Source organism: Idiotropiscis lumnitzeri, chromosome 8 (genome assembly GCF_059441095.1).
Source record: "Idiotropiscis lumnitzeri isolate Australia: NSW breed Sydney's pygmy pipehorse chromosome 8, RoL_Ilum_1.0, whole genome shotgun sequence".
Lineage (NCBI taxonomy): Eukaryota > Metazoa > Chordata > Actinopteri > Syngnathiformes > Syngnathidae > Idiotropiscis > Idiotropiscis lumnitzeri.
The window spans coordinates 11,565,152-11,591,432 of record NC_142398.1 but is presented as its reverse complement, the minus strand read 5'-3'; the positions used below and the strand labels follow the sequence as shown (position 1 = coordinate 11,591,432).

At 39.9% G+C, this 26,281-nt stretch overlaps 1 protein-coding gene across 1 annotated transcript in view; it reads right to left on the bottom strand.

Moving 5' to 3' along the window:
* Positions 1-278: 278 nt before the first annotated feature.
* The window catches only part of fbxo41 (F-box protein 41), a 38,561-nt gene continuing 12,558 nt past the window's right edge, over positions 279-26,281 (bottom strand). Inside the window, exons 3-14 of the mRNA XM_088303095.1 lie at positions 25,708-25,937; positions 19,856-20,060; positions 15,016-15,089; positions 13,395-13,780; positions 11,221-11,459; positions 10,149-10,264; positions 9,864-10,016; positions 8,804-8,899; positions 8,593-8,711; positions 7,889-8,047; positions 6,744-6,859; positions 279-5,167 (exon numbers count right to left, since the gene is read on the bottom strand). Coding sequence (XP_088159221.1) covers positions 5,105-5,167; positions 6,744-6,859; positions 7,889-8,047; positions 8,593-8,711; positions 8,804-8,899; positions 9,864-10,016; positions 10,149-10,264; positions 11,221-11,459; positions 13,395-13,780; positions 15,016-15,089; positions 19,856-20,060; positions 25,708-25,937 — 1,956 coding nt within the window. The 3' untranslated portion in view covers positions 279-5,104. The remainder of the gene's footprint in view (positions 5,168-6,743; positions 6,860-7,888; positions 8,048-8,592; positions 8,712-8,803; positions 8,900-9,863; positions 10,017-10,148; positions 10,265-11,220; positions 11,460-13,394; positions 13,781-15,015; positions 15,090-19,855; positions 20,061-25,707; positions 25,938-26,281) is intronic.

Genomic DNA, 26,281 nt, shown 5'->3' with positions numbered 1-26,281 from the left:
TTTAATATAAAGTATCTAAGAAACAGTTCAAATACAACTGATATACATCATATAATTCTGTCTTTCGCTCAACTTGAGAATGCTCACACTATGTAAACATCAGCATCTTCCAACACCTAGTGATCAAATGTTGCTGCTCTTCTCTTTTTACCCTCTGATTTTCGTTTCTTGAAATCGACTTTATGTAACGTAGCTGACAACAAAGGCAGGATTGTCAAAAATGTAAAAACAAGTATATATATATAATATATATATATATATATATATATATATATATATATATATATACGCACACACACACACACTAGGGCCCAACCAATATAATGACTTTTGATTTTCCATAACCGATTAATCGGACAATTAATTTAAAACATACAAAATGAATAAAATAACTTATTTTTTTGGTCCTTTAATGCTTACAACAATTAAGATGTGATTTACTCACAGAACACTGACTGATTTACAATACTTTGTCCTTTAGTATTTCCTTCTTTTACAACAAAGTGGGCGGGGGCTTTTTGTCTAATGTTGTAGTGTGTTCCACAAAAATTGACAGGGGCTTATTTTTTGCCCATTTTAAAAGCTCAATTAAAATACAAAAATTCAATTTCCCAGCAGATTAATCAGTTGGGCACTCAAGAATACTGCTGTATTTCCTCAAATAGTGACCTCTGGTCAAACAGATGCGTGACCTCGCAAATAAAACGTTTTTGTTCTGGCAGATTGGTACAAATCCCATTACTTTGATGGTACTGGTAAATATATATTTAAAAAAAGTATACAAGTTAAAATATTTTCTTAAATTACAAAATCATTTGATTTTAAGAATGTGTGTTCTTTAGGGTCACGGGTGGGCCTATCCCTGTTGACTATACACCCTGCACTGTTCACCCGCCGGATGCAGGACAATACATTTTATTTCATTGCAATATCACATTAGCACTACATAGCAGTAAAATAGCGGCATATTAACAAAATCATTCCGATCAAATGGTAACAGCGCGCCACGGTGGACGATGGACGGTGAAGTTTGCATGTTCTCCCTGTGCCTGAGTGGGTTTTCTCCGGGCACTCTGGTTTCCTCCCACATTCCAATAACATGCATGGTAGGTTGATTGGACACTCTAAATTGTGCGATTGGCTAGCAACCAGTCCAGGGTGTACCCTGCCTTCGGCCTGAAGACAGCTGGGATAGGCTCCAGCATGCCCGCGACCCTCGTGAGGAGTGATAACATGTAAAATATTATATATAAGTAAATACGCTATTTATTAAATGATTTGTAACTTAAAAAACCCACCAATTAATTTGTACAAGGCTGCTTAGACAGTTGAGACTAACCGGCTGGTAATCGGTACATTTGGTCAATAAACATCCTGGCCTACTATTTGAGGAAATAAAACAATGGATCTTCTAATCCACTTAATATTGAACCTAGCAGGAAAAAAACTCCCTGGAAAAAAAAATCCCTGAACGTTTGAAGATGACTTAAACGCACTGAAAGAAACACGTGATTTAATGTGTTCCCCTCTGCGTGTAACAAAGCGGGCGTGCGAGTTAAAAACAAAAAGTTGCATGCACTAAATGTGCCACCTGCGATTAGACATTCCCTCCTTAGACATCCCGCGTCAAACGCAAGTGCCTAAAAGCGAATGTGAGTTGCTGTCAGAAGCTTTTGTTCCAAGGCAAGCTTCTCTGACTTCATATTGCTCTTTGAGCAAATCTAAGGAGTACGACGGATGTAGCAGCAGAAGAGAAATTTACTTTTCACTTTTGGTCCTTACTAGACTCCACAAATGCCGTTACGATGTACTTCTTCCTTTAAAATTCACATCCTGGAATCAACGCAACTGGACTCTACAAGAAGAGTTGCGTCCACAGTCACCTGATTCTAAATCCAGAGTCCTCCCTTTGATTTGCAGTATAGATAGATTTAAGTATTGCTAACCTATGTGCTTAACCACCTTCTATTGCCACTTTCCCACTGTATGGTACCCACTTGGCTCAACACAGCTGTTGCTGCTTTTCCATTGGCAAAAGCAGGTATGACCAGGCTTCAATATGGTCAACCATCAAAAAGATTGGCCAATAAGTCTTTTTTTTTCAGTTTTTCCAGAAGACACCAAAAACTGAACCAAATACAGGTTATGCTATTCTTATGTATTGAGAATTCAGTTTTAGGGGTAGAATTGAATAATCTGTTTCATGATGTAACAGATTTTAACACAGATGTTCATCATGTTTAATAAGGCCTAAGAAATATAGAATTTTCATCAAAATATGACTTCAGACCATCATTTTAAGAGGATGACGATATGAGCGGCCTTAAGCACATAATTGAGCCACTGAAAACTAGAGTGGTCCAACTCCATTTCTTATTTTGAGGTTAAGTGAAGAAAGGGATAAACTGAAATATTTTTTAAAAGCATTTTTTACATACGGGCAGCAGTCCATTATTGCACTTAGCCCGATTCATCAATACAACCAGTGCCGACTCGTCAATAGTATGTGTGTATATTTATGTTTATAATATATCTGGATGATCTGAGTGGCTTGCCCCATCCAATATGGCCGCCACATCCACACGATGACCACCACGTCAACGTAGCGATTTTATCTTTATATTAAATTCAGTGAAATCACTTCGAGTAGAACACGGAGCAGTACAAGAACAGGTGTGGTGGAATTCGCAACAAAATTACAGACAGGCTACACTTGTTGCATTTGCCAGCTGTCTTAAAAAAAGACGTTGGCTTGATATCGGATAGCATGATTATGGCGGCGTGACTAGTTTCTATGGCTTTGTCAGTGAAGTGTGATGATTTTTTTTTCTGGTAGGAGTTTGAGCCCCAACTGGAGTTACTGCCCAAAAAATAAAATAAATCTTAATTTGAATGTCATATATAATTTACTTAAAACTCGACTTTATTTATACACCACTGCACTATCAGTGGAGCTGTAAGAGAGTGCTCTACCTACATTAACGATAAAAGATAATTCAAATTCTAAGTGTCAGTAGCTCAATTCCAGATTACCTCTTATATACATGACAAAAACGCCCTCACACTATTTTATGTGTTTTTGCTCACAAACGGGTGAAACTTACATACAGGGAAAATGACCATGGGCTAATGTTAGCTTAGTTTTAGTTTTAGACTACACAGACTCCACTTTGGTAAAATGTGGCACGTAATGCTGAGAAATCAATACAGAAGACTTTTGTCCTCCTCTGTTGTTTCTTTGCATTGCCACTACTAGATTCAATGTGTTGTGATTTTCCCAGTATGCAGAGACAAACAAACATTTTCAAACGGAGTTAGGTAGAGCATAGCGCAGCTAGCGCTGTGCAGTATTGAACTATGCGCCGTATCAGAGAAAAAGAAATACATTTAAAAAAGGTGCTTTTTGTGTGAATGCTGAGAGACAAACATTCACACATTCAATATTTCCCTACGATTATATCCATCCATTAATTTTTCATTCCGCTTGTCATCATTAGCTGACTTAGGGTGAGAGGTGAGGTACGAGGCTACTTGCCAATCACAGGATGTTATGTTGAACAGGTTTACCCACGAGTAAATCACACATTTTGTCTCTGATTGGTTGTTTTTCTTCGGGCGCTGTGTTTGAAAAAAACAACAAGATGAGGCCAGAGATGGTTGATTTCCTTTCCACGGAATAATTCACTCATCAGCGACCGTATTTCATTCATGTGCTTTAACAAATATTAAAGTGATTTTTTTTTCAATTACAAACTTCTCTTCAATTGATCATTAACTTTTAAGTAGATCAAAAAAATAAATAAATAAATCAAATGCCCTTCCGTATAAGTCATTGCTACGGTCTGCTGTAATGCATTAAACTGCATTTACGTCCCCGTTTCTTTGGCATCTCTCAGCATTCACGCAATTTCTTGCAACCAGGGGCTCCTACATTTTTAACGCAGTTCTGTTTCTACTGCTGTGACGTAACGCAAATTTGTACACAAGTCGGAATTCGTCGTAGTCTATCACAAACCAATGCAAGCGCAGTAGTAAAGTTGTAGTTAAGGTCAATATTTGTATGAAAAACCCTTCTGGGCTATAAATATAAAACAAGCCGATAAAATGGTAAGGACGGCCCTAAGTGAACGTTCGTTCATGATCACATATTCTTACGCGATGTGTCTTTCGTAACCTGTAAATCTCGTATGTAAACTGAAGACCTTCTGCATTCTTGCTCAACAGATTTGAATCCTGCCATTGAACTGTGAACGCCGTTGAAAAATACAGCAGAAGGCGCCACAAGGAGGAATTAATACCGTGACGCATCGAGACCGCCAGGAGGAGCCGATCAAACTCTGACGTGTGATTAGAAAGACATGAAATATTCCCACATCAATGGCACATTGGATTAAAAAAAAAAAATCTCACCGGAATGAGAGCAGACACGAATGGCACCGCTTTGGAGATTAAAATGAATCCTGCGTGCTTGTTCTCTTCGTTTGCCTGATACTTTTTTTTTTTTTTTACCTTCAAAAAAATGAACGCTATCCATCGTGAAAGCAGAGGAAACGCATGAGTGCCAAACCAGGAAGTCGGCGCAGCACGCTTCTTGTGCAGCAAGTTGAAACATGAAGTTTCAATTCAGTCACAAGGCTCGGGCCTAAAATGTTGCCACAAGAGGATTATTTAATGTGACCCTCAGGTCCACATCAAGCAGTGTGCAGGTGGTCCGGTGACCCGTCTCCGAGCGTTTCGACAATGAGATCCGACTCCAAGAGGCAACGTGATCCGAAAAGCAAGGAATCATTGTTTTTCTTTTTTTTTTGTGTCATCAGGAGCCCGCCATGAGACCACATCAAGTCCCAGCCATCACAGAAGTGCAGCAGATGACTCCCCCCGCAACAAGCAACAAGTGTCTCCTTACGCATGAATGTGCACATTGAGCCTCAGTATGAGTTCATCAAGGCGGCCCACTGTTACATCTGTTGCAGCCGGGACATCTTCGCTTACTTACACACACACTCACACACGCACACACTCGGAGCAGCGTCTTTTTGACTTGAATGGCGCCAGCATGGTGGGTGGCGGAGGCGTATCTCAACACAATCAGCATGAAATGATGTTAGCACAGACTGTCCGCTTTCACGTGGAGGATTTTGGAGAAGCCGGGTCGTTTCTTCAATGCCTACAAGGGAGAAGGAGAATTAAAAAAAAATATATATATATATATTTCTGGAGTGCAGCACCAGGAATAACTGAATTAGCTTGTTGAATTGTCGAGCAAGTTAACACCCAGCGCGTTAAGATGACGACGGGGAGCGCATCGCACTTTGGCCAGTGTGTAGTCGGGAGTAAAAATAGATGCAACTCAACTGTTAGTCATCGTGTGTGCACCGTTGTGCAGGTGAATGCTGACCACAGTCAATAAATGGAAGATTTAAAGTCCCTCTAGAGTGAAAATAAGTATGGTCTAAATTTGACGCACCACACAGAAGAGCAGGCGTAGGCAAACTACAGCCCGGGGGCCACATGCGGCCCGTTAAACGTTTTAATCCGGCCCGCCGAACTTGAAAAAAATGAACTGAATAAACCTTGTTAATGTTTTATTTTCTAAATACTGTGGTTTTTCAAAGACATATATAATGTTGTAATGCTTTTGTTCACTTTCATTTAAAATTTAATGTATTTTTCTTCTCCGATGAGGTGAGGTTACCAAAACACTCCATCCATCTGCTTCTGGTCTGGCCCCTCTGTCAAATTTTAGAACCCATTGTGGCCCGCCAATCAAAAAGTTTGCCCACCCCTGCAGAAGAGTGTTGTGAAAGAAAAAAAAAAACAGCCAAATGTCACTCCAGTGAAATCTCGATTTAACGTGTCTGTAACATCAAAGTACTTTTTTTTTTTTTGTGGTCTAAAAACATCCAAAACACTACCAAGTAATTGTTATGTAGTTTTTAAAAATTCTCATTTCAGTAAACATTTGTAAATGAATAAATTCTAAATTAATAAATAATATAAATGGCGTGTAGCTGATTGCTTCATGAGCCACGATGTTAGCGCTTCATTCTTTTCACCTGCGTTACAATTAGATGTCGTAGATAAGGGCTTTACAAAAAAAAAATACACTGTACTCTCCCAAAAATATAATGTTTTGGAGACGTGTACACGTTTGGCACCTGATTATAAAACAGCCATATAAAGATGCTAAACTAAACCTCATGCTTTCCATCATCTTTGATGGGACGGTTGTTCCTGCTAACATGGCTGCCACATATGTCTAAGCATTGCCTTTCATGGGAATATTGCCACTGCAAACATCGTCTACTGTAAGTCTGTTTCTCGAAGACAAGAGCAGCATACTTGGGAAGCACGTGACCAGTCTCACAAATACAGCCAATTGGAACAAACAGATCAAGCAGCAACTTTCGAGAGGGCGTTTTGCGTTGACTGGACACTATTTTCTGCCTGTTGAAACTGGGATCCTGGTTCAGAGTTCATTAAATCCAGGTTCCAGTTACACTGTTTTTCTTTTTGCCGTGTAAATAAAACGACTCAGTTTTGAACTGCGAAAGCTTCCAAATTTGTTTCCGTTGAATGGGCTAATATGCCTACGGTTCAATTTAAAACTCGGACAGCATAGTCAAAGATAACCAGAATGTACCCGTTTCCCACACAACTGCAGAATTTTCCAGAACATTAAAAAACAAAACAAAAAAAACAAAAAAACACACACACACACACGTGATTCCATTGATTGTTACCTGGAGCTTGTTAACCATCTCATCAAACAGCTTCCTGGCTTCGGGGCTGTTGGGGTCCTCAAAGTAGTCTTCGATACCAATTTGCACCACGATGGACTTCAGGTTGCGGCACACACCTGCACGCAACGGTAAGAATGTTAATGAAATGAAAACTGATAATAATAATAAGAATAAAATGGCAATTTATTATTTATGGACTCTCGATAGATGTACATTAAAGCTGTTTTTCTTTATATTATTCTGCTGACTACTGTTGATGCCGTTTCTATGTAAAAGTATATAATTCGCCCAATAGCATAGCTACAGACGTCATATTTGAATGTGTTCAGAATACAACAAAAAAGCACAACAAAGTCAACAACAACAAAAAAAAGAGTGCGGTTGCCCCAATTCAGCTTTTGTGGATTACCACGACCTGGATGACTGAGAATATACTACACAAAAACGAATATTTTTATAGAAAAAAACATTTTTATTTTTATTGATATTGTGATTTAAAATCTATTTGGGCGATTATACTATTAGGCAAAAAATATTGTGGTTAAGCAAGTACACTTAGCCATTCACTTCTGCACAATCAGTATTTATTATTTACTACATGAACAATTGCCAATTACAAAGCTGCTGCTTAGTCTGCACAGTCTCCTGGCTTACTGTCGTACCTACGCACATGGAGATTTTATACTTTGATGTTATTCTTATGTTGCTATTGTCTAATTCGATGGTTAAACCTGCAATTTCAAGGCTTCTTCATATCGACCATTCTTAGCCATCAAGAGACCATATACAACGGAATTGGATTTTTGTGAGGCATTAAATGCAATTTAATTGAATCAAGAAGATTGAATTGACAAATCCAAGTCTTTGCTATGGCTGAGAACGCTTCCCCTCTGGGAACAATTAAAAGGTTCCAGCATGTTGAATCATGGAGTAGACCTAAAGAACAAGTCCTTCAAATGTTGTCTTGAACAATATCACACCTGGTCACCATCTGGGATATGTTGCCGCTTACCCAGGACCCTAATGAGCGCTACAGAGACTGTCATCAACTGCAAACTTGTATGTATGTTTGACTTGCATTGTAACCATCAAATAAAGATTTCTTTGCAATATTGTTATTATATCGCAGGTGCTTTGCAACTCACTGTTGAAATGGAGCAGAGCTTTGGGGGTGACTGGTGTGGAGGTGAGCACCAGCATCTCCAGGCCCTTCAGACCCTCCCTGCAGACCTCTGCTGCCACCTCCTGGTTGATTTCACTCACGTGGTCCAACTCCAGCACTTGAAGACGCATGCAGTTCCTTGCTGCAGAAAGAAGGGAACATCAATTTGTACGTCGTGCATCATCAATTTTCACTCCCGTTGACGCATATTGGAATGATTAAGTGTGGTTCCATACTTTGGCTCAGTGGAGACAAATTTGTTTTCATCATGGGCAAGATTGTATTTGTGTATGCCCACAGGGGCTGGTTATGTAGGCGAAACCACAAAAATGTGTAATTATCTTTTTAGGAAATGAAAGATGCAGACAAGTGCAACAGTAACAGAAGAAGCAGTGTGAGTTAGTCTGCTACAAAGTGACTCATAATAACATTTTATTTTGCTTTGGAGAAGCTGTTGAAATTCCAATACAAGTTATGACCTACATTTGAGTACAGATTCGTGTCTTGCTTTGTGAAAATTGGAAGAATACGGGAGGGCAGCAACAGGGCAGGAAAGTGAGCCGGCAAGCGATAATGATGATGACAAAACAGATTTGGAGAAAACATTTCCCATCCATTGCTCCAGTGCACATCTGGCCTTGAGTTTGACACGTGTGCAGTCGCTGAAATTGCTACAGTAACACTTACCCAGTGAAGCCAGGCCCTGAATTCCACATCCTGCTCCCCCCACGCCGAGCGCACGGAGATGTGGCCAGCACCTCCCGATGGTCTGCAGGCATCTGTTGCTAAAACGAGCCGGCTGTTGGCTGAAAGTGACAAAACGGCAACAATGTCATTTGGGGGTCATTCCGTAACAACCTTGTTACAGTGCCCCCCTGTTTCTTAGTGCCATAAATACCATGGGTGTAGTGGTGCCACCTGCAGGGAGATAATGTCTCTACAGCCGGCTCCGAGGGCCCAGATAACCTCCTGGCCAACTGGGTCTGTGGCACTCCTGAAATACACATTTTACAACCTTTTAAGGAAAATGTGATCCGGTCAGGATTGCATTGTATGAAACAGGCTCTATTCCTCGCAATGACCTCTGACCCCAAAGAGGCTTGGAAGCGCATGTATTTACATCAGCAAGCGCATTAACTCATTTACTGCCATTGACGGCTAAAGACGTCAAAAATCCTTTTTTTTTTTTTTTTACTCGGCTGGTACTGAATGAGTTAAGGTGCCTGGTAACAAGTCTAATCTTTTGAGAGAGGTGTGTTGGAGGAGGGACACATCTAAGACATGCAAGATAGCGGCCCTCAAGGACTTAATCAGACTTAATCAGAATCAAAATCCTCTTTATTGGCCAAGTATGCAAAAAAAAACACAAGGTCTGTCTCCTGCCACTCTGTATTACAGCAACAAACAACTACAATTAAAAAAAAAAAAAAATAATATTTAGTTTTGATGTGACACCGTCATCTTCGATGGCGTGTTGACAAGTGACTACCATACACGTCGTCATTGTCTGAATATAAATAGCTGCCAGCTTATTCTATTGCTTACAATAATAAAGGTGCAACTGTCTCTCACGCCTCGTGAGCGCGACAATATAGTTAATACCTCCATGTAATAACATGGAGACCTGCGGCTATTCCTTTATTCTAGGGCTAAATTTAGTTATTGTGGCTGTTCATCAGGTGTTTTCTATTTAATTAAAAGACTTCAGCTGTTAGCCTCTAGTCATGCATGGGAATTTTTTATTTATGTATTTTTTTTTACGCACAGCGAGAGGGTTAACTAATGAAGGAGATTTCATTGACGACTGACTGAAACACACCAAACCTTCTTCATGTGTAATCAGCTCACAACGTCATCATCCACCATTTGAAGGGTACGGCAAATGTAAGCGAAGGCATTCCGTGAAAGCTGCAGATTTGTCGGATTTCTTTGCGCGTCAAAAACATGTTAGAAAGTACCTGTAAGTGACAGCTTGCAGAGCGCGACAGTAGCAGCTGGCCAGCCAGAGGGAGCGGTCGGTCAGCAGATTGGGACAATGCGAGATCTTGAGGATGAGAAGATTACTTCCCGTGGCCTTCAGCAGTGCCTCCAGACCCTCCTCCAGACATCCACTGACATGAGGGCATCAGGTTAGCAGACGCTCACAATTTGCATTCCAGGATAAATCTGGATGGTAAATGTTCTTGCAATGTGTCGAGTGTGAAAACAAGCACAAAAACCTTCTTTGTTTTTCTGCAGCTCACCGTGTGCTTTTGAGGTACTCCTCTTTGGTTTCCTTCTTTCCGCGCTGTCGCGGTTTGAGGTTCTGCAGGATGAGCGAGTGCGTCTGAGTGCACCACTGAGACAACGTTCCCAGCAACTAACAAACGGAGAAAGACAGCAATGATTTGGGATCTTGGTGACTCACCGGACAGGAGGACCCTTTTACCCGTAAGCAGTCCTTAATGTGTCCCCAACCACCACAAAAGACACACGTTCTTCAAATGCAGTAAAGATAAACAATCTTTCATATATATTCACCCTGAAATATATAGATCAAAAATTTATTCTTTTTGGGGGGTTTTAACCCTTTAATAATCCATTGAGGTGTGTCACACTATGCTTTACGTTAATTTTTTTTTTTCATTATTGACTACCGGCTTTCAGAGTAACAAACTTTCCCCGTTCAAAGCATGCTGAAAAACAAACACCTTTTAAGCCCTTTTCACACTGCACTTAGTGGGACGTAGCGTTCCATCGGCAAACCCGTTCTTTGTGTATTTTACCACAGAATGGAGCATTTCAGGAAAATGTGGGGTGGCCTCCAACTAAAAAAATGTTCTATTGGAGAGCGCCTTGGCGTGACATCAGACAAGCAGCCCCAATAGGAGCGGAGTTGGCAGGGTGATCTATTTTGGCAGACTTATTTATAGGTAACGGCATGACAACAATGGAGGAACCGTTAATATGCGATGTCTCAGTGTCCTTATCTTTGGGACACATGAGAGATGACATTCAGTGACATATTTAATAAGAACCTGCTGAAACTCTCCAAGTTCTCGCCAAGCCATTAGTGAAGGATGCACCATTCCTTTTTTTTTTGTTTTTTTGCTGCTCATCTCCTCCTCCTCCTCCTTAAAATGAGCAAAAGGAGTGCTTTCTTTTGCAACAATCAGATATAGCCTTAAATCGTCAATATATATGTAATGGTAAAAGTCAAATTCAAACTATATTGATTCAAGACAGCCAAAATGACTGCAGGATAAAATAACAGAATGTCACCAAACTCACTATAGGAAGTCTCAAGGGTTAAATTGAAAAAGAAATGTTCTTCACCTTGGAGGAAATGCGTGCATTCTCCAGCAAGACTCTGGTCCATACAGCCGGGTGGCGGGCCACAAACTTCCAATCACGGGAGACCTCCGCAGCTCTCAGTAGCGTTTTGGTATCCAAGTAGGTGAAGATACAAAACAAACCGGCGCGCATCTTTAGTATCTCCGGACTGATGACCTCGTTGGATTTGGAAGGGCTCTTCTCGTGGCGACATGGTTTGCTGTAGACGCCTTCACATCGACCTATGGACACAAACGGTGGGGGGAAATGATTAGAGGTGTTGTTTAGAGATGCTATCACCCATACAAGATTTTAACTGTAGTCGCCATGACAACACCAATCTCAAAAGTACATAACCAGCAGCAATTACGTTGTCCACAAGAACCGTTGACAGTTCGTTTGAACTACATGAGAAGTTGCTAAATTTGAGTCCTCCAAACAAAAGGATATATATATATTTTTTTAATATCATGCAGGACAAACATATTTTAAATTGAGTAACAATATCTTTTCGTGAGTTTTAGTTTGAATAATTATACCAGAAAAAAAGACCACAGTACAACGCTAGGGCCTGCGCCGTTTGAAGATTTATAATTACCGTAACATTGGAGCAAATTTTTGCGAAATAAAGATACTAGTACTACAAACATGTCATAGTTCCGATTTTGACAGCACAATATCACAGTACTCATTTGGTACCAGTTCACGGAGCAACCTAACCTGCCACAAGTCTCACTTGTTTTGCTCATTGAATGACGTAAACGCCTCCAGCGCTCATAAATCGAAAGGGAGTACTCATAGTTTGGGTTCAAAATATGTTTTGCAATGCTAGTCCTGTAACTTTTCTGACACACCTCATATATTTAGTCCCGGCCTAAAATCATACAGTTGACATATTTTATTTGAGTCACATAATTGGCCGCAGTGTTGCTTGCACCAGATTGAGCTCCATTTGTAACGGATGTACAGACACTGTAGATGTATATATGTGTGAAGGTATTCATTTGCCGAGTGATTGGAAAAAGCTACGCGTGTGTGTCGCTTGCGAGGAGCAGAGCGAAAATAAGCATCGGCGTTGATGGGAGATCGCTCGGAGGTGACTCATCTTCATCTTTGCCGTTCAAGGCCGTCTGCTCCAAACCATCAGGCCTGTGAACCACCACTGACACTCTCGCTTCCTCACCTAGACACACACGCACACACATACGTACCGCCTACACTTACAACTGCCAAACGAACTAAAAAAAAAATCATCTGTATGTTATATGCTGAGGAAAGAAACGTGTGCATATGAATAGGTAACAGATGATAAAGTCATCTCTTAGAAAGGAGCTACGTCAGAGCCAGTTGAGTATGACATGGTGTCATAAAAGTTTGTCGTATACGGTTCCTTTCCATATATTTGCACATTTTCAGTCATGATATCGCATCGAAACTCAACCCAACCTGACTGATACCAATTAATTCCCACTCTAAACAGGAAGTCATTTAAAAAAAAAAACAATTAGCCGAGATTGAGGAATTTGCTGAAAGGTATTTCCTGGATTGAATTCATTTAACACGCTTTGGATGTTGTGGGGAAGTTAGAGGAAACACGAATAACAGGAGAAAATGCAAAGAGAAACAGGAATGCTTAAAGCGAGACTTGAACTGGGAACGCTGAGATGAAATGGTCATTAAAATTGAAAAAAAACATTTGGCCTATCTCTTGCTCAGGCCTTACTAATGATTAATACTGTAATATGAATTAATAAATAACAAAGGACCAAATAAGTCAAGAAAAATATGTCTTATATGTCACATTTTAATAATGCCGAGTAGTGTCTCGCATTTTTTTTATCTTGCTGTTGCTATTTTCCATTTTGTTCCTGTTCTGTTCACTTTTTTAATGAAGTTTTAGATTTAAAAAAGTATTCTGTAATAATGTAAACCACAATTCTCAAATGACCGTTTGACTTTCTCTTTTCTGCACAGATATATTGCTCATACATTGAAATAGATATGTATAATATATAAGTCAACCCTGAAAGCAGTTGGCGAAAATGAAGAATATCTTAATGAATGTAAGATGTTTTTTTTTTTATAAGCATTTTCATATTTATTTTAGTTTGTTAACAAAAGTGGTTTTTCAATTTGAGTTAGTTTGTTAGTTTTGTTAACTACAATAACATTGTTACCCGCATGAGGTCGATATCCAGCCCTGCCGTGGTAAGGATAGGGGGCGCCTGATTGCTGCACTTCCGCCACCGCTCTCCTCTCCTGCTCCCACATGTCCACTTCAGACTCGGTTGTCCGAGAGCCCACGTCGGACACGTCTCCCTCCTCGCCCTCGGTGCTGTTCCTGTAAGGCCGCCGCTGCCAGTTCTGGATGGCCTGTTTGCGGAGACCCCAGTTCCTCGAGCCTCCGGCGCACCCAGGGGAGCGCTCGTACGCCACCTCGTTCAGGCGGCATTGCATGTGGTAGTACTGAGCCTCGGGGCACTCCTCCATGGGGTGCATCTCCACACTGTCGCTGTCGTATCCGCCGGAACCTTGCGAGACCGACTTGATCCGACCCGATGCACTATAATGACAAATGACAATATTCATGTATTAAGGGGTAGGTTCAGCAACAGGTGCATTTAATTTTCTGAAATGTCATAGCTATATATTACAATGCATGGCAAAATCCGAATTGCACTAAATATCATGGCAAACTTAAAAAAAAAAAAAAAAAAAGAAAATAGCTGAAAAACTTGATTTACAGGGGAAAAAAATAATGTATAAAAAAAATTAATCTAGGGACACAAAAGCTATCTCTGATTAAAACAGCTTGGTGACAAGGATAATTGATGGGGAACAGAAATAAAAAAATAGCAATCACTTGTGGTGTTAAATTGACGCAAGACAGGCTTATGGTGGTTGCATAAAAAGCTGCTGAGGTCACAGAACAGTTGCACAGTTGGTCCAAGACGAGGAGCTCATCACTGAGACAGAAGGCTGTCGGACCAACCGTGTGTCGCCGTGACTAAAATCGTAACCGGGAAGCGTGTGACGTCCCAACAGGAAACATTAGCATCCCAACTGGCGGCTCAGTCGGACCTCACACAGTATATTCCCAAGATATCCGTTTGTACATTCGCACTCAGCTAACAGAAGAAGACAAGTGTTATTGAGACAGATCGAGCGTAGCATGTCTTCGTAAATGACAGATTGGGTTTCACCAGGACAAAGTGACGTGCACTCAGTCTGACGTCACGTTTTCTCCAGGAAAAAAGCTGACGTTGAGCCCGAGCCATTTTAGCCATGTTACATTTTGTTCTGCTGTTTACTTAAAACTTGGAAGAAGCTAATAAGCTACTGAAAAAAAAAACAAGTTCTTTAAACGGACATATAAGTACCAAGTCCAAATACAAGTTCAGTGCAAGTTAATATTAATATTAATAGTGATATTGATATTGATATTATATTTATATTTATATTTATATTTATATTTATATTTATATTATATTTATATTAATGTTGATGTTGATGTTGCTGTTGATGTTGATGTTGATGTTGATGTTGATATTGATATTGATATTAATATTAATATTAATATTGATATTAATATTGATATTGATATTAATATGAATGCCCCCTTGTAATTATGTAAGTAATTAGCTACCGCCTTCTTTCTCTGATTGGTAGTTTTTCCTCAAACATGGTGGTCATACTTATCATGTACTACTGTCATAATAACAAACATATCAATCACAGTTTTATTTTTTTATTTTAAAGTTACAAACGCCCCCTTAAAATAAAACAGCTGCAGCTTACCCTGTACTGGGGGAGGAGCGTCTTTCAGATGCTTGGTAGATGCCTCTTGTGCTTCCAGAGATGCTGGAGTTTCTCTGCAGACAAACATCAAGGCGTCCATTATTCAGAAAAACATCAAAGTGGGAAGAAACAAGTAATATTAATAATGCGGTAAAGTGTATTTTGCCGCAACCTATGCTCATGCATGCCGGACTGTGTGTGGGCGGGAGACACCTTTTATGCTCCAGCTGTGTCTTTAATTGCTTCCCCAGTGGCTATAAAGCATTAAATACAACTAAACATAAAATCATACCGCTGCATGATAACATGAAGAGTAGCCTGATTTGCAGTTTTATTACGTAACATAATGTAGGCTGTGATAGCTTATGTCCTGTATTACAAACAAAAATATACAACTGCATAATAGCTGCTACTTAATTGTGAAATTGATTTCTTAGATTAGAACAGACCTGAAGATGGCGCTACAGGCGCATGTGTGCAGCATGAGGAAGGCTTCATCATGAAGACTATTGTTACAGTGTGAGCGCTATCTGACCTTCACTCTTGCTTGCCTGAAGCTGTTTGTGTGCTACCGGAGTTTTTGGATTCGGATCTACTGTACACTATGTGAATGTGAACCGCTGCCAACTGCTACAACGTGCGAGCATTAAAAAAAAAAAAAAAGAAAAAAAAAGCCCTCTGTGGAATGTAAAATGCAGCCTGCCGGTGGCCTCAAACACAGTGCAAGATCCGCGAGGCTGACTCTAGGTCAGCTCGCAGTCACAGCAGAGCAGGTCAAAGCTTTTATTAGGTGGCTTACATGCAGGATTTTCTGAAATAATTAAGTCACACTTCAAGCTCTCCCGTAGTCCACCTGCACCATTTCATGGAAGAAAAAGTCTGTCTGCGCAAAAATGTTCATTCACTTTTGGTTGCGGTAATAATTCACCAATATGTTTATCATCTTTGACCTGCAATGCAGCATACTGAGAGCCCCCCTCACATGAAGGTTGAAAGGTATGCATATATATGTTTAAGTGCATCATTTAAATGACATCAGCCAACAGCAAAATGTTTTCTAAGTGCATGAAGGAAAACAAATGCACACCAGAGATTCTCGAAATTCTTACATTAATTACTACATCTAAAAATAGTTTGTTTTCCAACCACGATAATGAGTCGTATGATAATAAAGTAGCATATTTGGTAGGCAATATTTTGCAAAGTTTAAAAATTAAACCTGTCCTCAAAACAATACTTAAATAATGATTGAATTAAATTATATTTCACATAAATGTTTGAAAACAAACCAGTTTAAGAAATTGAATGCAAATGTATTGTATTTAAAAGTTAAATACATTTGAACTGCACCAATAAATGTACTGTAGTGGACTGCAAAAAATGTGTTTTATGCAGTTTGAAAATTTAATTTCGTGATTCTTTTGTGGACCACAAGAGGGAGCCTGAATACGTAACTTTGCGAACCACTGGTTTACATGTTGAGATTTTTTTGTCTGTACACTTGAGTCCACGTCAAAATTACTGTTTTATTTTTGTAACACTCTGATTATTTCTTGTAAGATTAAAACTTTATTCGTACAAATATTCGTATACAATTACAATGACCGCATTTTCACGACCATAAGACACATTGTAATAAAAAGCACTGACTTCCAGTCTTAGTAAAGCTGTTTTCGCCATCTGTCATATATCGCTTGCGCGCTGCTTCACTTTGAACGCACTCTAAAAATTTTTTTTTTAACTATTTCACGTGAATATATACAAACTTTTAAGCTGAAAACTTACTTATTATTTTCCCACTTTAATCTTGTAAAATTACAACTTCATGCTATTAAAATGGCATTTTTTGCGGTGTTGTTGTAGCAGGTTTTACGTCATTAAAAATGTGGGTTTCTCCTCATAAAATTAAAAATGTATTTAAAAAAATATTTTTTGTGTTTGCCATTTAGTCTCCAAGGCGATAGTGGGCGCTGTTGGTTATGCCACGACAGTTTGCGAGTCAGCTGTGTGTGGGTGGGTGGCTTCTCTGGGCTTTCCTTCACACAGCGCCAAGGTGCCAACCATGCTATGACTCAAGTCTTTGACTTTACATCGAGTGTCTAAATTTAGGATGTAACACCTGAGGTACATCTAAGCTTGGACGAGAGACGAGTGCTCTTTAGGCAGTCAAACCTTAACAGCTCACGTTTGGAATTACATAAGAAGAATCGTACGGAGCCCCTTATGGGACATGGAAGAGAAAAAAATAAAATTTGCGTTCCCTCGCAAAATCTTTGCGTTCCCTTGCAAAGTTTGCGAGGGAACGCAAAGTTGTTTTTTTTTCGAGTGAATGAATATTTATTTATTTTTTTAATGCGCGTTTATGTACTTCCGGGTCAGTTTGACTACCCTTGCCTCGAATGCGCTGCTGTTCAAGAGACGACAGTACGTTGGAGGCGGCACTAATCATGGAGGAGGGCTTGGAACTGTCTTTCACTTATTTGAAAACTGTGCTTAATATCCAGAACTGATTTTATTTCTTTGTATTTCAAGACAATTTCAAAGTAAAATTCAATTAAACTCGCCCACGGGTGAACACACTCCATCTTTGCTGCGTTTGTTTACGCGGGAGATGACCCGGAAGTACATAAACGCGCATTAAAAAAAATAAACATTCACTCGAAAACAAAACAAAACAACTTAGCGTTCCCTCGCAAACTTTGCGAGGGAACGCAAACTTTGCAAGGGAACGCAAAGATTTTGCGAGGGAACGCAAAGTTTTTTTTTCTCTTCCGTGTCCCCTAAGGGGCTCCGTAGAATCACTTCGTTTTCTGTGACTCACCTGAGTTCGTTTGATACTCCCTGTAAAAGCCGGCTTTTTACTGCCTCTTCCATGTTCTTATATAAACATCACTCACATGAAATGGACATTAAAATGTAGGCAATTTTGGATGTTTTGAGTTTAGATCAGAAATCTGCCTTCTGAGGTCGTATCAGAAGTCAGTTAACACTGCCTGTAAAGGCCTCTCCACACCAATCCACGATGGCTGTCATGGCCAACCGTCGTGTCGGCAGAGAAGTCGGCACGTGTGACCGGAAAATGACCAAAGAACACACCGCAAAAGCAGAGAGAGGCGTCAAATATTCCGGACCTTCAGCGTCTGCAAGAGGAGTAGAACCCACACCGTCAATGTGTAGCCTTTTATGGTGATGTCGCATAATGGCGATCTTGGAATGAGAGTGATAACTTCGCCTTTGCGCTCTTCTGTCTAGCCAGATGTTATATCCACAAAAAAGATATCAAAATGAGTCAAGTTGATTCCGTTCCTGAGAAATAGCGTCAATTTTTAAAATTTTTCTGCTGTCGTCACTTCCCGTCTGGTCCAGGGCACTGATTCGCTAGCTGACAGCCAATCACAGTGCTGCCTTGTCCCAACAGCCCAACACAATTGTACATGTTGACTTGGCTGAACACGCCCGCCCCCCAGACACCACAACAACGGCTTAGACTTTACAACATTGCTCACTGCACCAAACAGATGGCGTGTACCGACCTTCTGACAACCGAGGTCGGAATGGTGTGTAGACGCCTTTCCGTGTTTGTTTTTTCTGTAAAAACAGCTCTAAAATATAACGGGGGTAAAAAGTTGATAGCGGAATATACCCACTTTTGAAAGTGGTAAGATCTGTTTATTTTATTTTGGTGAGGATTTTTTTTTTAATGCATTTTGGAGTGAAATGTAATTGCACATCCACTACAGTAGGTGGCAGTGGCACTATCGTTGTCAGAGTGTGTTCAGGGAGTATTAACAAAGTTAATAAAAGAAATTTGGCAGATATATATTTCTTTTTTGACTCCATCAATGTACTTGATAAGGTGGTGAATCTCGGAATGCTTTCTAATATTTTACCCCTGTGGATAAATCCGGATTTTTGTATGACTCCTTTGATGTGACAATTAATGTGGAATCTCTGTGTGAAACGGGCTCAAGATGGACACGCCGTTTAGTGTATGGCAGATCTGTAGCATGTTACATCACATCGAAAATCCTATCACAACCTTGAATGAGAAATAAGAACTGGTTTCCACGGAAACGCATCCATCTGTGCAATGGAGCAGGTGGCCTCACTCTCTGTCTCTCGAGCCCTCTCTTCGGAGAATCTCGATGATTAACTAAATAAGTGACATGCTCGGCTGTTCCATTTTAATCAATGTGGAATGAGATAAACAAGGCTATTTTATAAATCGATGGGTGTATTATGTCTTCATTCTTGTAAAATTCTGATCTTTTACTTAATTAACTTAAGTGTTACTTCTTCAATTTAGACAAATACAATCTTGACTTTTGTCATTACGAGTGCATTCTGGTAAAATGATATACGTGATTGAAGTAGCTTTTTTTTTTAAATGTCACATTTGTAAGATCGTATTGGTGTAATATTTCAACCTATTTAAGGTAAAAGTTTTTTGCCTTATTTTTGGATTGGTGTAAAAGCTAAACTTTTTTTCCCTTGTCTTCACATCTTCACCATCCAAAAATATCATTGAGTGCATTTAGCCTTTATTCTAGTAAATACAGTCTAGTACTGAGAAATTAAATTTTATTATTAGTGTGATAATGGATGGCATATTCTGTCCAGTACCATAGACAAATAAAACAAGGAATGAAAAATACATCCAATTGTGTTGAGCTAAATTACATCCCATAATACCACACAGGAGAACTTAAAATGACTTTAGCCTTGAGTTGTACTACACCTGGCGAAGGTCAGTCAATCGCACGGCACAATAATTACACCGATTCAAACTCTGTGAGTCAGACCAGGTAACCACAACCACATCGCGCTAATCTTTCCTTACCTGGCGTCCGTTGCCCTTGCCCTGGAGACTGCAGCGACCCAAGCTTCCGTTGGGCGTGGTGCCGCAGCTGCTGATGATTTGCAGCTGCTTCTCGGCGCGGTCGGCACGGTCCAGTAGCTCCTCGATGAACTGCTGCAGGCGAACTTTGGCGTTGGCCTCTCGTGCCGCAGTCTCCTGCAGGAACTGGTCGATCTGGGCCACCTCCCTGAGAGCGGACGAGAGAGGAATAGTACATTGAACACATTTTGTACTGACACATGACATGACAAACTATCGTTTTTGACCTCCAATGTATCTTAATTGTAAGGCAAACTGGTTATACAATAGCCATTTCAGTCACCTGACCTGAAGCCGATTGAGCGCTTGCTGAAGACAAAACTGAAGGGAATTTCCCCAAGAACAAGCAGGAAGTGGAGGCAGTTGCAATTGAGGTCTGACAAAGCAGATCATTTCATATTGGTTTTAAAGGGGAAGTCAAGTCCAACATTTTTATGACAATTATATGTTCTATGCAGCCCCACTAGTCAAAACACAGGAGTCAGATTAATAGTGCATTTATGGAATATGAATCAAGCAGCAAGATGGATCCATTTTTATCCAGCTCAGAAGGAAGCCATTTTGCCACTTGCTGTCGACTGAAAATGACATCACAGGGGTGAGCTTGCGAATGTCACATGACCAAACCCAGAAAACAGGTGAAATGCGATTGGTCGTTACCTTGACGATATTGGCGAACTCAAGGTAATCGATCAAATCGACCAAAATTACACCGCCTGCACCACAACTTAGACCTCCTTTCACGTGGTCCGAAGTCTGTTTGCATTTGATCACTTTTGAAATGACAAAAACACATTTTCATCACATTTGCAAGATGTGCTCTGTATTGGTGAGTATGCAAATATTAGTATGGACAAAATGTGGAAAAAGGTACTATTGGTACTTTGTCATTGAACAACGCCGTAAAAACACATTGAGGACCGAATGCGACCTTGACTCTCGTTACATGTATTTACAACCGTCCTCTGGTACAGACACACAAAAAGTTTATGCTTTATTCCTCCCTCTTCCTCATTGGTTCAAAAATCAGCCTCCAAGAATGGCCCAACCTCATTGGAGGCTGCGTTTATGCAAGAGTCGTACTAATATTTCTTGTAATTGGGGCGCTATGGGCTAAAAATAATGTGCCATCGGTGTTGGATAACTTCTCTATTGTCGCTCTAAAATGAGTACTGGGGATCCGCAGAAGTGAAGGAAGCAACACGTGAATCTGTCAGTAACTGCTCTATTGGCTCAAATTCAACTGCATTAAGCAATAAAATCAGAGATTATGTCAGCTATTTGTTCCCAATGGGAGAACAACATGATTCATTTCTATTTTGAATTTTCTGACATGGCAACAATTGATTTTCCGATTCTGTCTGTACCGACGCGACTGCCTGCGTGTCTTTGTAAAACAAAGACCATTTTATCCATCTCAACTCTCTCCCCATCTGCTGTGTGCCGTTCACACTCTGATTCAGAGCTCTCTCAAACAGTTTTGAAAATAGACTGGCGAAATATTAGGCACACTTGCACACTATAACAAGATCCGTATCACAAATTCTGTCGTTTTCTGTCAAGCTTTGACTGACATTCTCAAATGTATTGCAAACATGCAACTTCAAGGTAATTCGTACGTCATTAGCAGCGGGAGTCTTGAGAGCGTCAAGCATTCATCCATCCCTCGTGGGCATGCTTGCATGGTATACACACATTGCTATGATATTCAGTGATGTTTTAAAAGTGCATTTTAACATTTCAGCTTGTTGACAGCGAATTTCCACAATTTCTTGTTTCTTTGTGATAGCGACAAGAGCATCAGTTACTGGGTCCAGGTGGAGACTCACAGTATGACAATCTGGTTCTTAAATTCTTTTACGACAAATGCTGCACAAAATAAACTGTTCATGATAAAACAAGATGACCATTATTATATTATGTGCTAGCTTGTAAAAATATAATAAATAACAATTAATAAAACAATAATAAAGGTAAAATGTCAGTTTCCAACGCAAAAATGTCCAAAAAGATTGACTATTTTTTTCAAACTGAACTTTAAAGTTTAATATCAATTGAGCAAGTCAAATTGTTTCGTAAAACTGTGCCTGAAAATTAAAAATGTGTTTATATTGGTGGTAGCTTGACCCTGAAAGACATTAATTTATTTCAATTAATTCCTCTTGCAAGATTATTAGAAATAGTTTGCAAAAAGAAGTATATAAAATTTATATTTATATAACTGTAAGTGGCAAGAGGCCTTAATTTTCAATTCAATATTCCCGTCATGAGATTTGAATCCATATTGAATGATGAAAAGCAGCCAGTTTTCCCGCGTTATTTATAGCATCGCTAACTAGCGCTTCGTTCGCTGTCCCCTTGTCAGATCAAGCTCGTCCGCGACAGTCAGACACCTCGCAGTAACAGGCCTGAATAATCAGGCATGTATGATCTTCTGAAGGCGGGATTCTCTTTAAATGCTAAGATCCTTTCACAGGTGCTGCAGACACTTGGCGCAAATTCACAACGGCGCTTCATTAATATTTAACGAGTGTCGATGATTGACTGAAAGCACCTGAATGAGAGATGAAGCTGTTTGAAAAGGAGCTTAAAGTGCAGCAACACTAACGCCCGCCGCACAATGCGGCCAAACGCGACTGAACAATGGCGACTCGTACCCACACACCTGGCAATTGAACCTCGCGCATGTAACAAGCGACAAGGCAAAAACGGTAACGCTTACTGTGCTAATCCGTTGGGACCGACCCATATAGGTTTTTTTAATGCTGAAAAATACAATTCCAATAATCGATTAAGGGGAAGATTAATTGAAAATGGCTTTTCTCATTGTGTGTTAGCATCAAGCTAGCTGATTTTTGTAACCTGCGTGTGCTGGTTAAATATTCTCCACCGTGTGTAATTTTGATTTATGTTTAACATTTAACTGGAAATGGCAATAGGAAGCGAGACAGTGGCCAATTTTTATTTTTGAGGATTTGATCATAATCTGTTGCTTGTAGTAAATTTCACTGCTACCATTTAGTGCTCTTACCATCAATCTTTGCTCACTTAATCTGCAGAGTGATGGCAAGATAAGTCAGGTCACTGGTAAATATCAACGGAGGACTAACCAATGAACTACAGTGAAATGGTAAACTGCATGCATCTGATGGATTTGCCTGGACTGAGCAAAAACGTTTTGCATACACTGCAAGCTAAAATGCATAATTGGATACGACCATTCGTTTATTTACACTACCAGCAGGCAGAAAATAATTCATCAGCCTTTAGTTTATTTCTCACACTTGTAAATACCGCCACTCGGTGGATTTTGCACAAGTATCCTGTTGTCGCTTAGCAACTCACATTTTTCGTACTTCTCACTTCTGATGGTCCAACGTGATTCTGTTAAAGCGCCATGACATGCACAGACTTTTAAAAAGCTGAGCGTCCGTTAAGGAATGCTTAGTCATGGACTCCGTCGGACGCGCACTGACGGTGATGCTCTTTTTCCATCTTTGCTTAGCTGTTCTGTACTTTAGAGTGTGAATGATCTGGCTGTTTGACTGCCAGCTCCTCCCCGGAGAGAACCAGACGCAGAAACTGTTTGCACAGAGAGAGGCAGAACGAGAGAGAAAGAAAATCGCCAGCTCTGCACAGGCGTGGGTTATCATTGAAAAGGGAGGAATCCTTGCTTTGGCACTCATTAGGAGTATAAAGGTGTACCTAATAAACTGTTCAGGGAGAATAAAATTTGAAAATGAGCCCACTGTAGGGTCACATTAAGCAGCAGAATATGTTTATCTCTTTTCTATTGTACTTTTCAGACATAAACAAAGAGGCACACTAACATTCAAGCCTAATGTTCGACAATTTTTTAACAGAACCCAAACTTTGGATTAAAAATATACAAATCTTTGCAAACAAACTTGGATGGGATGTCATCGGCATAGCTTATGTATCTTCAGTCCAGTAAGCATTAACAAATATTGTAACGTGGGAAAACGGTACACAAATTTCTGTCTTGGCTGCCCAGTGAAATATACTAAAGGTTTATTTCTTTAAAAAAAAAACAATAATTTATGATGCCAACATTGATTAAAATGGTATGATACGACCGCAAGATGCTCTCAGCATAATATGGTAGCGTAATTTACATTTCAATCAATGCCAGCATAATAAATTTGTATTTTTTAGTGTATTAAATGAGCCACTGAACACGAGTTTGTTCTCTTTATGGGCAACATAGTAAATGCTTCTTTGGATCTAATTCAGTATGAAAAAAATCTTAAAAATAATTCTGGTCATTCTGTGGGAGAATTTGTTCGTCAGATTCATGTCCAGAAATGACACGCAGCACCACATGGGCCGATTTATGTCCAACCAAGCCTTCTATTTACAGAACTTGAAAAATGAGCCAGCTCATGAAGCAGCCCAGTGACAAGGACAACCAGACAAATGCAGCTTTTTTTTTTTTCTTTTTTTTTTTAGGGGTAAAATGCACACTCTGTAGTGTTGAAGTTTGGAGATTGGCTCAGATGCAAACGTTTCCTTGACATTAATCCATTCCAGTTTCACGTAAAAAATAAAAAAATAAAAAAATAAAAATATGCTTTATAAAAATATTGAGTAATAACAGTCAAATAGAATGTAGAAGAAATAAACTGATGTGCATGAAGTTTTAATGTTTCAATTCATTCTGCTGCTTCTTCTGCTGTGCCCACCTTGGCCACTGGGGGCAGTATAATCATCATACAGACAAACAAAGACGATCTCCTTGTGTTTGTCTACGTTCACATTGCCACTATTCGCAATGACCTTGTTTTCACAGAGGATAAAGAATATACGCCTGTTAGTATTGTGTTATTGTCTGTGCATATGTGTTGCTTCAACATTTGTATTCAAACATCCGTAGTTTAATGGATTATTAAGGTTAATATAGATGCTAGCTGTTAGCATGTCAATGACGATTTACATTGTATATTAGCATTCGGTTAGCTCGGCGTTTTTTTATAGGCAGTTGTTAGGTTGTTTTGAACAGACATGTCATTTACTTTAATAGTCAACTTCTGAATTTTGACATTTGAAATTTTCCCAAGATTGCCATTGCAGGTCCAAGCAAAAAAAAAAAAAAGAAAAACTAGGTCAAGGACAACTCATACCTAAAAAAATAAGTCGGGTCACTTGTATGTAAGGCACCACTGTACAGTATTGTAAATGTGTTCCCCACGTAAAGTATATCAGCTAGTTTAGCTACGTGAGAATATGTTAGTAGTCCTTTCCTGTCCCGCTTAAACAGCAGTCGTTGGGTTGGAAGGCTACTTTGCAAGATGGCTATCGTTACACCTACTAACCTACAATTGCAATATTTTATTACCAGTAATATTGTCTTTGTTTTCATTCTACAGCAAAAAATAAAGGAATTGGCCGCACTCTTCCAATACTTTAGTCTGCAAATGGGATTTTTGACGGTTTCTCATTTCCCACGATGAAAGAGGACACAGTCTAGGGCTGCAGAAAATCAATCTGCTAATGAAGGCTGATAGAAAAGGATTGGGACAAGAAGCAGCACTGTGCACATTATCCCGAGATGAATTTTTATTTTGCGTAAAACCCCTCTGTGATATGTTCACAACACCAAGCAATGACATTTTAAAGGGTTGAACAATTGAGATTCTTTGAGTAAGACGATGAGACTGTGAATGTTAAATGGGGGTTTATGTAGCCTATAATTGAGGCGGTTGGGTTACGACAACAAACAAAAGTGTTGACGGATTCCGGGTGTTTTACTGTTTATGACCAATCTCGCCACTTACTGCTGCTTGTGGTTGAGCTCTGCCTCCTTGTTCACCAGGTCCTGTTTTAGATTGGCCAGCATTTCCACCGAGACGTCCACCTGCCGAGAGAGCTCCAAGGCCTTGTCCTCCAGCTCTTGTTTCTCCTGGCTGAGCCGCTCGCTCTCATGCTTGGCCCGCTCCAGCTCGGAGCTCTTTCTCTCCAGCTCGGCCTGGAGACGGCCTACGCGGGCCGCTATTTTCTGCTCCACCTACAAGACAACAGACGTTTAAGTCGCACTCTTGTATGTGAAACCATAGCATTTGGAATTACAAAAGAAAGAGAATTATTGTAAGTACGGACCATCTTACAATAAGACATGAAACTGTTTCCATAATTGTATAACTGATGGCTTTTTAAAATAAAAAAATATATATTCACTGAGTCAGCACATATTACCAGTCACTTTGTGACTTGGGTTTCCAGTTAAGCAAAACTCTTCCGTCATTGGTTGGTTTTCCATGATTGTTGCTACATCACTGAATGACGTAGACCATCTGTCAGTCATTATAGCAAAACAGTGGTCGTGATAATTGATATTCAGTGAACACATGC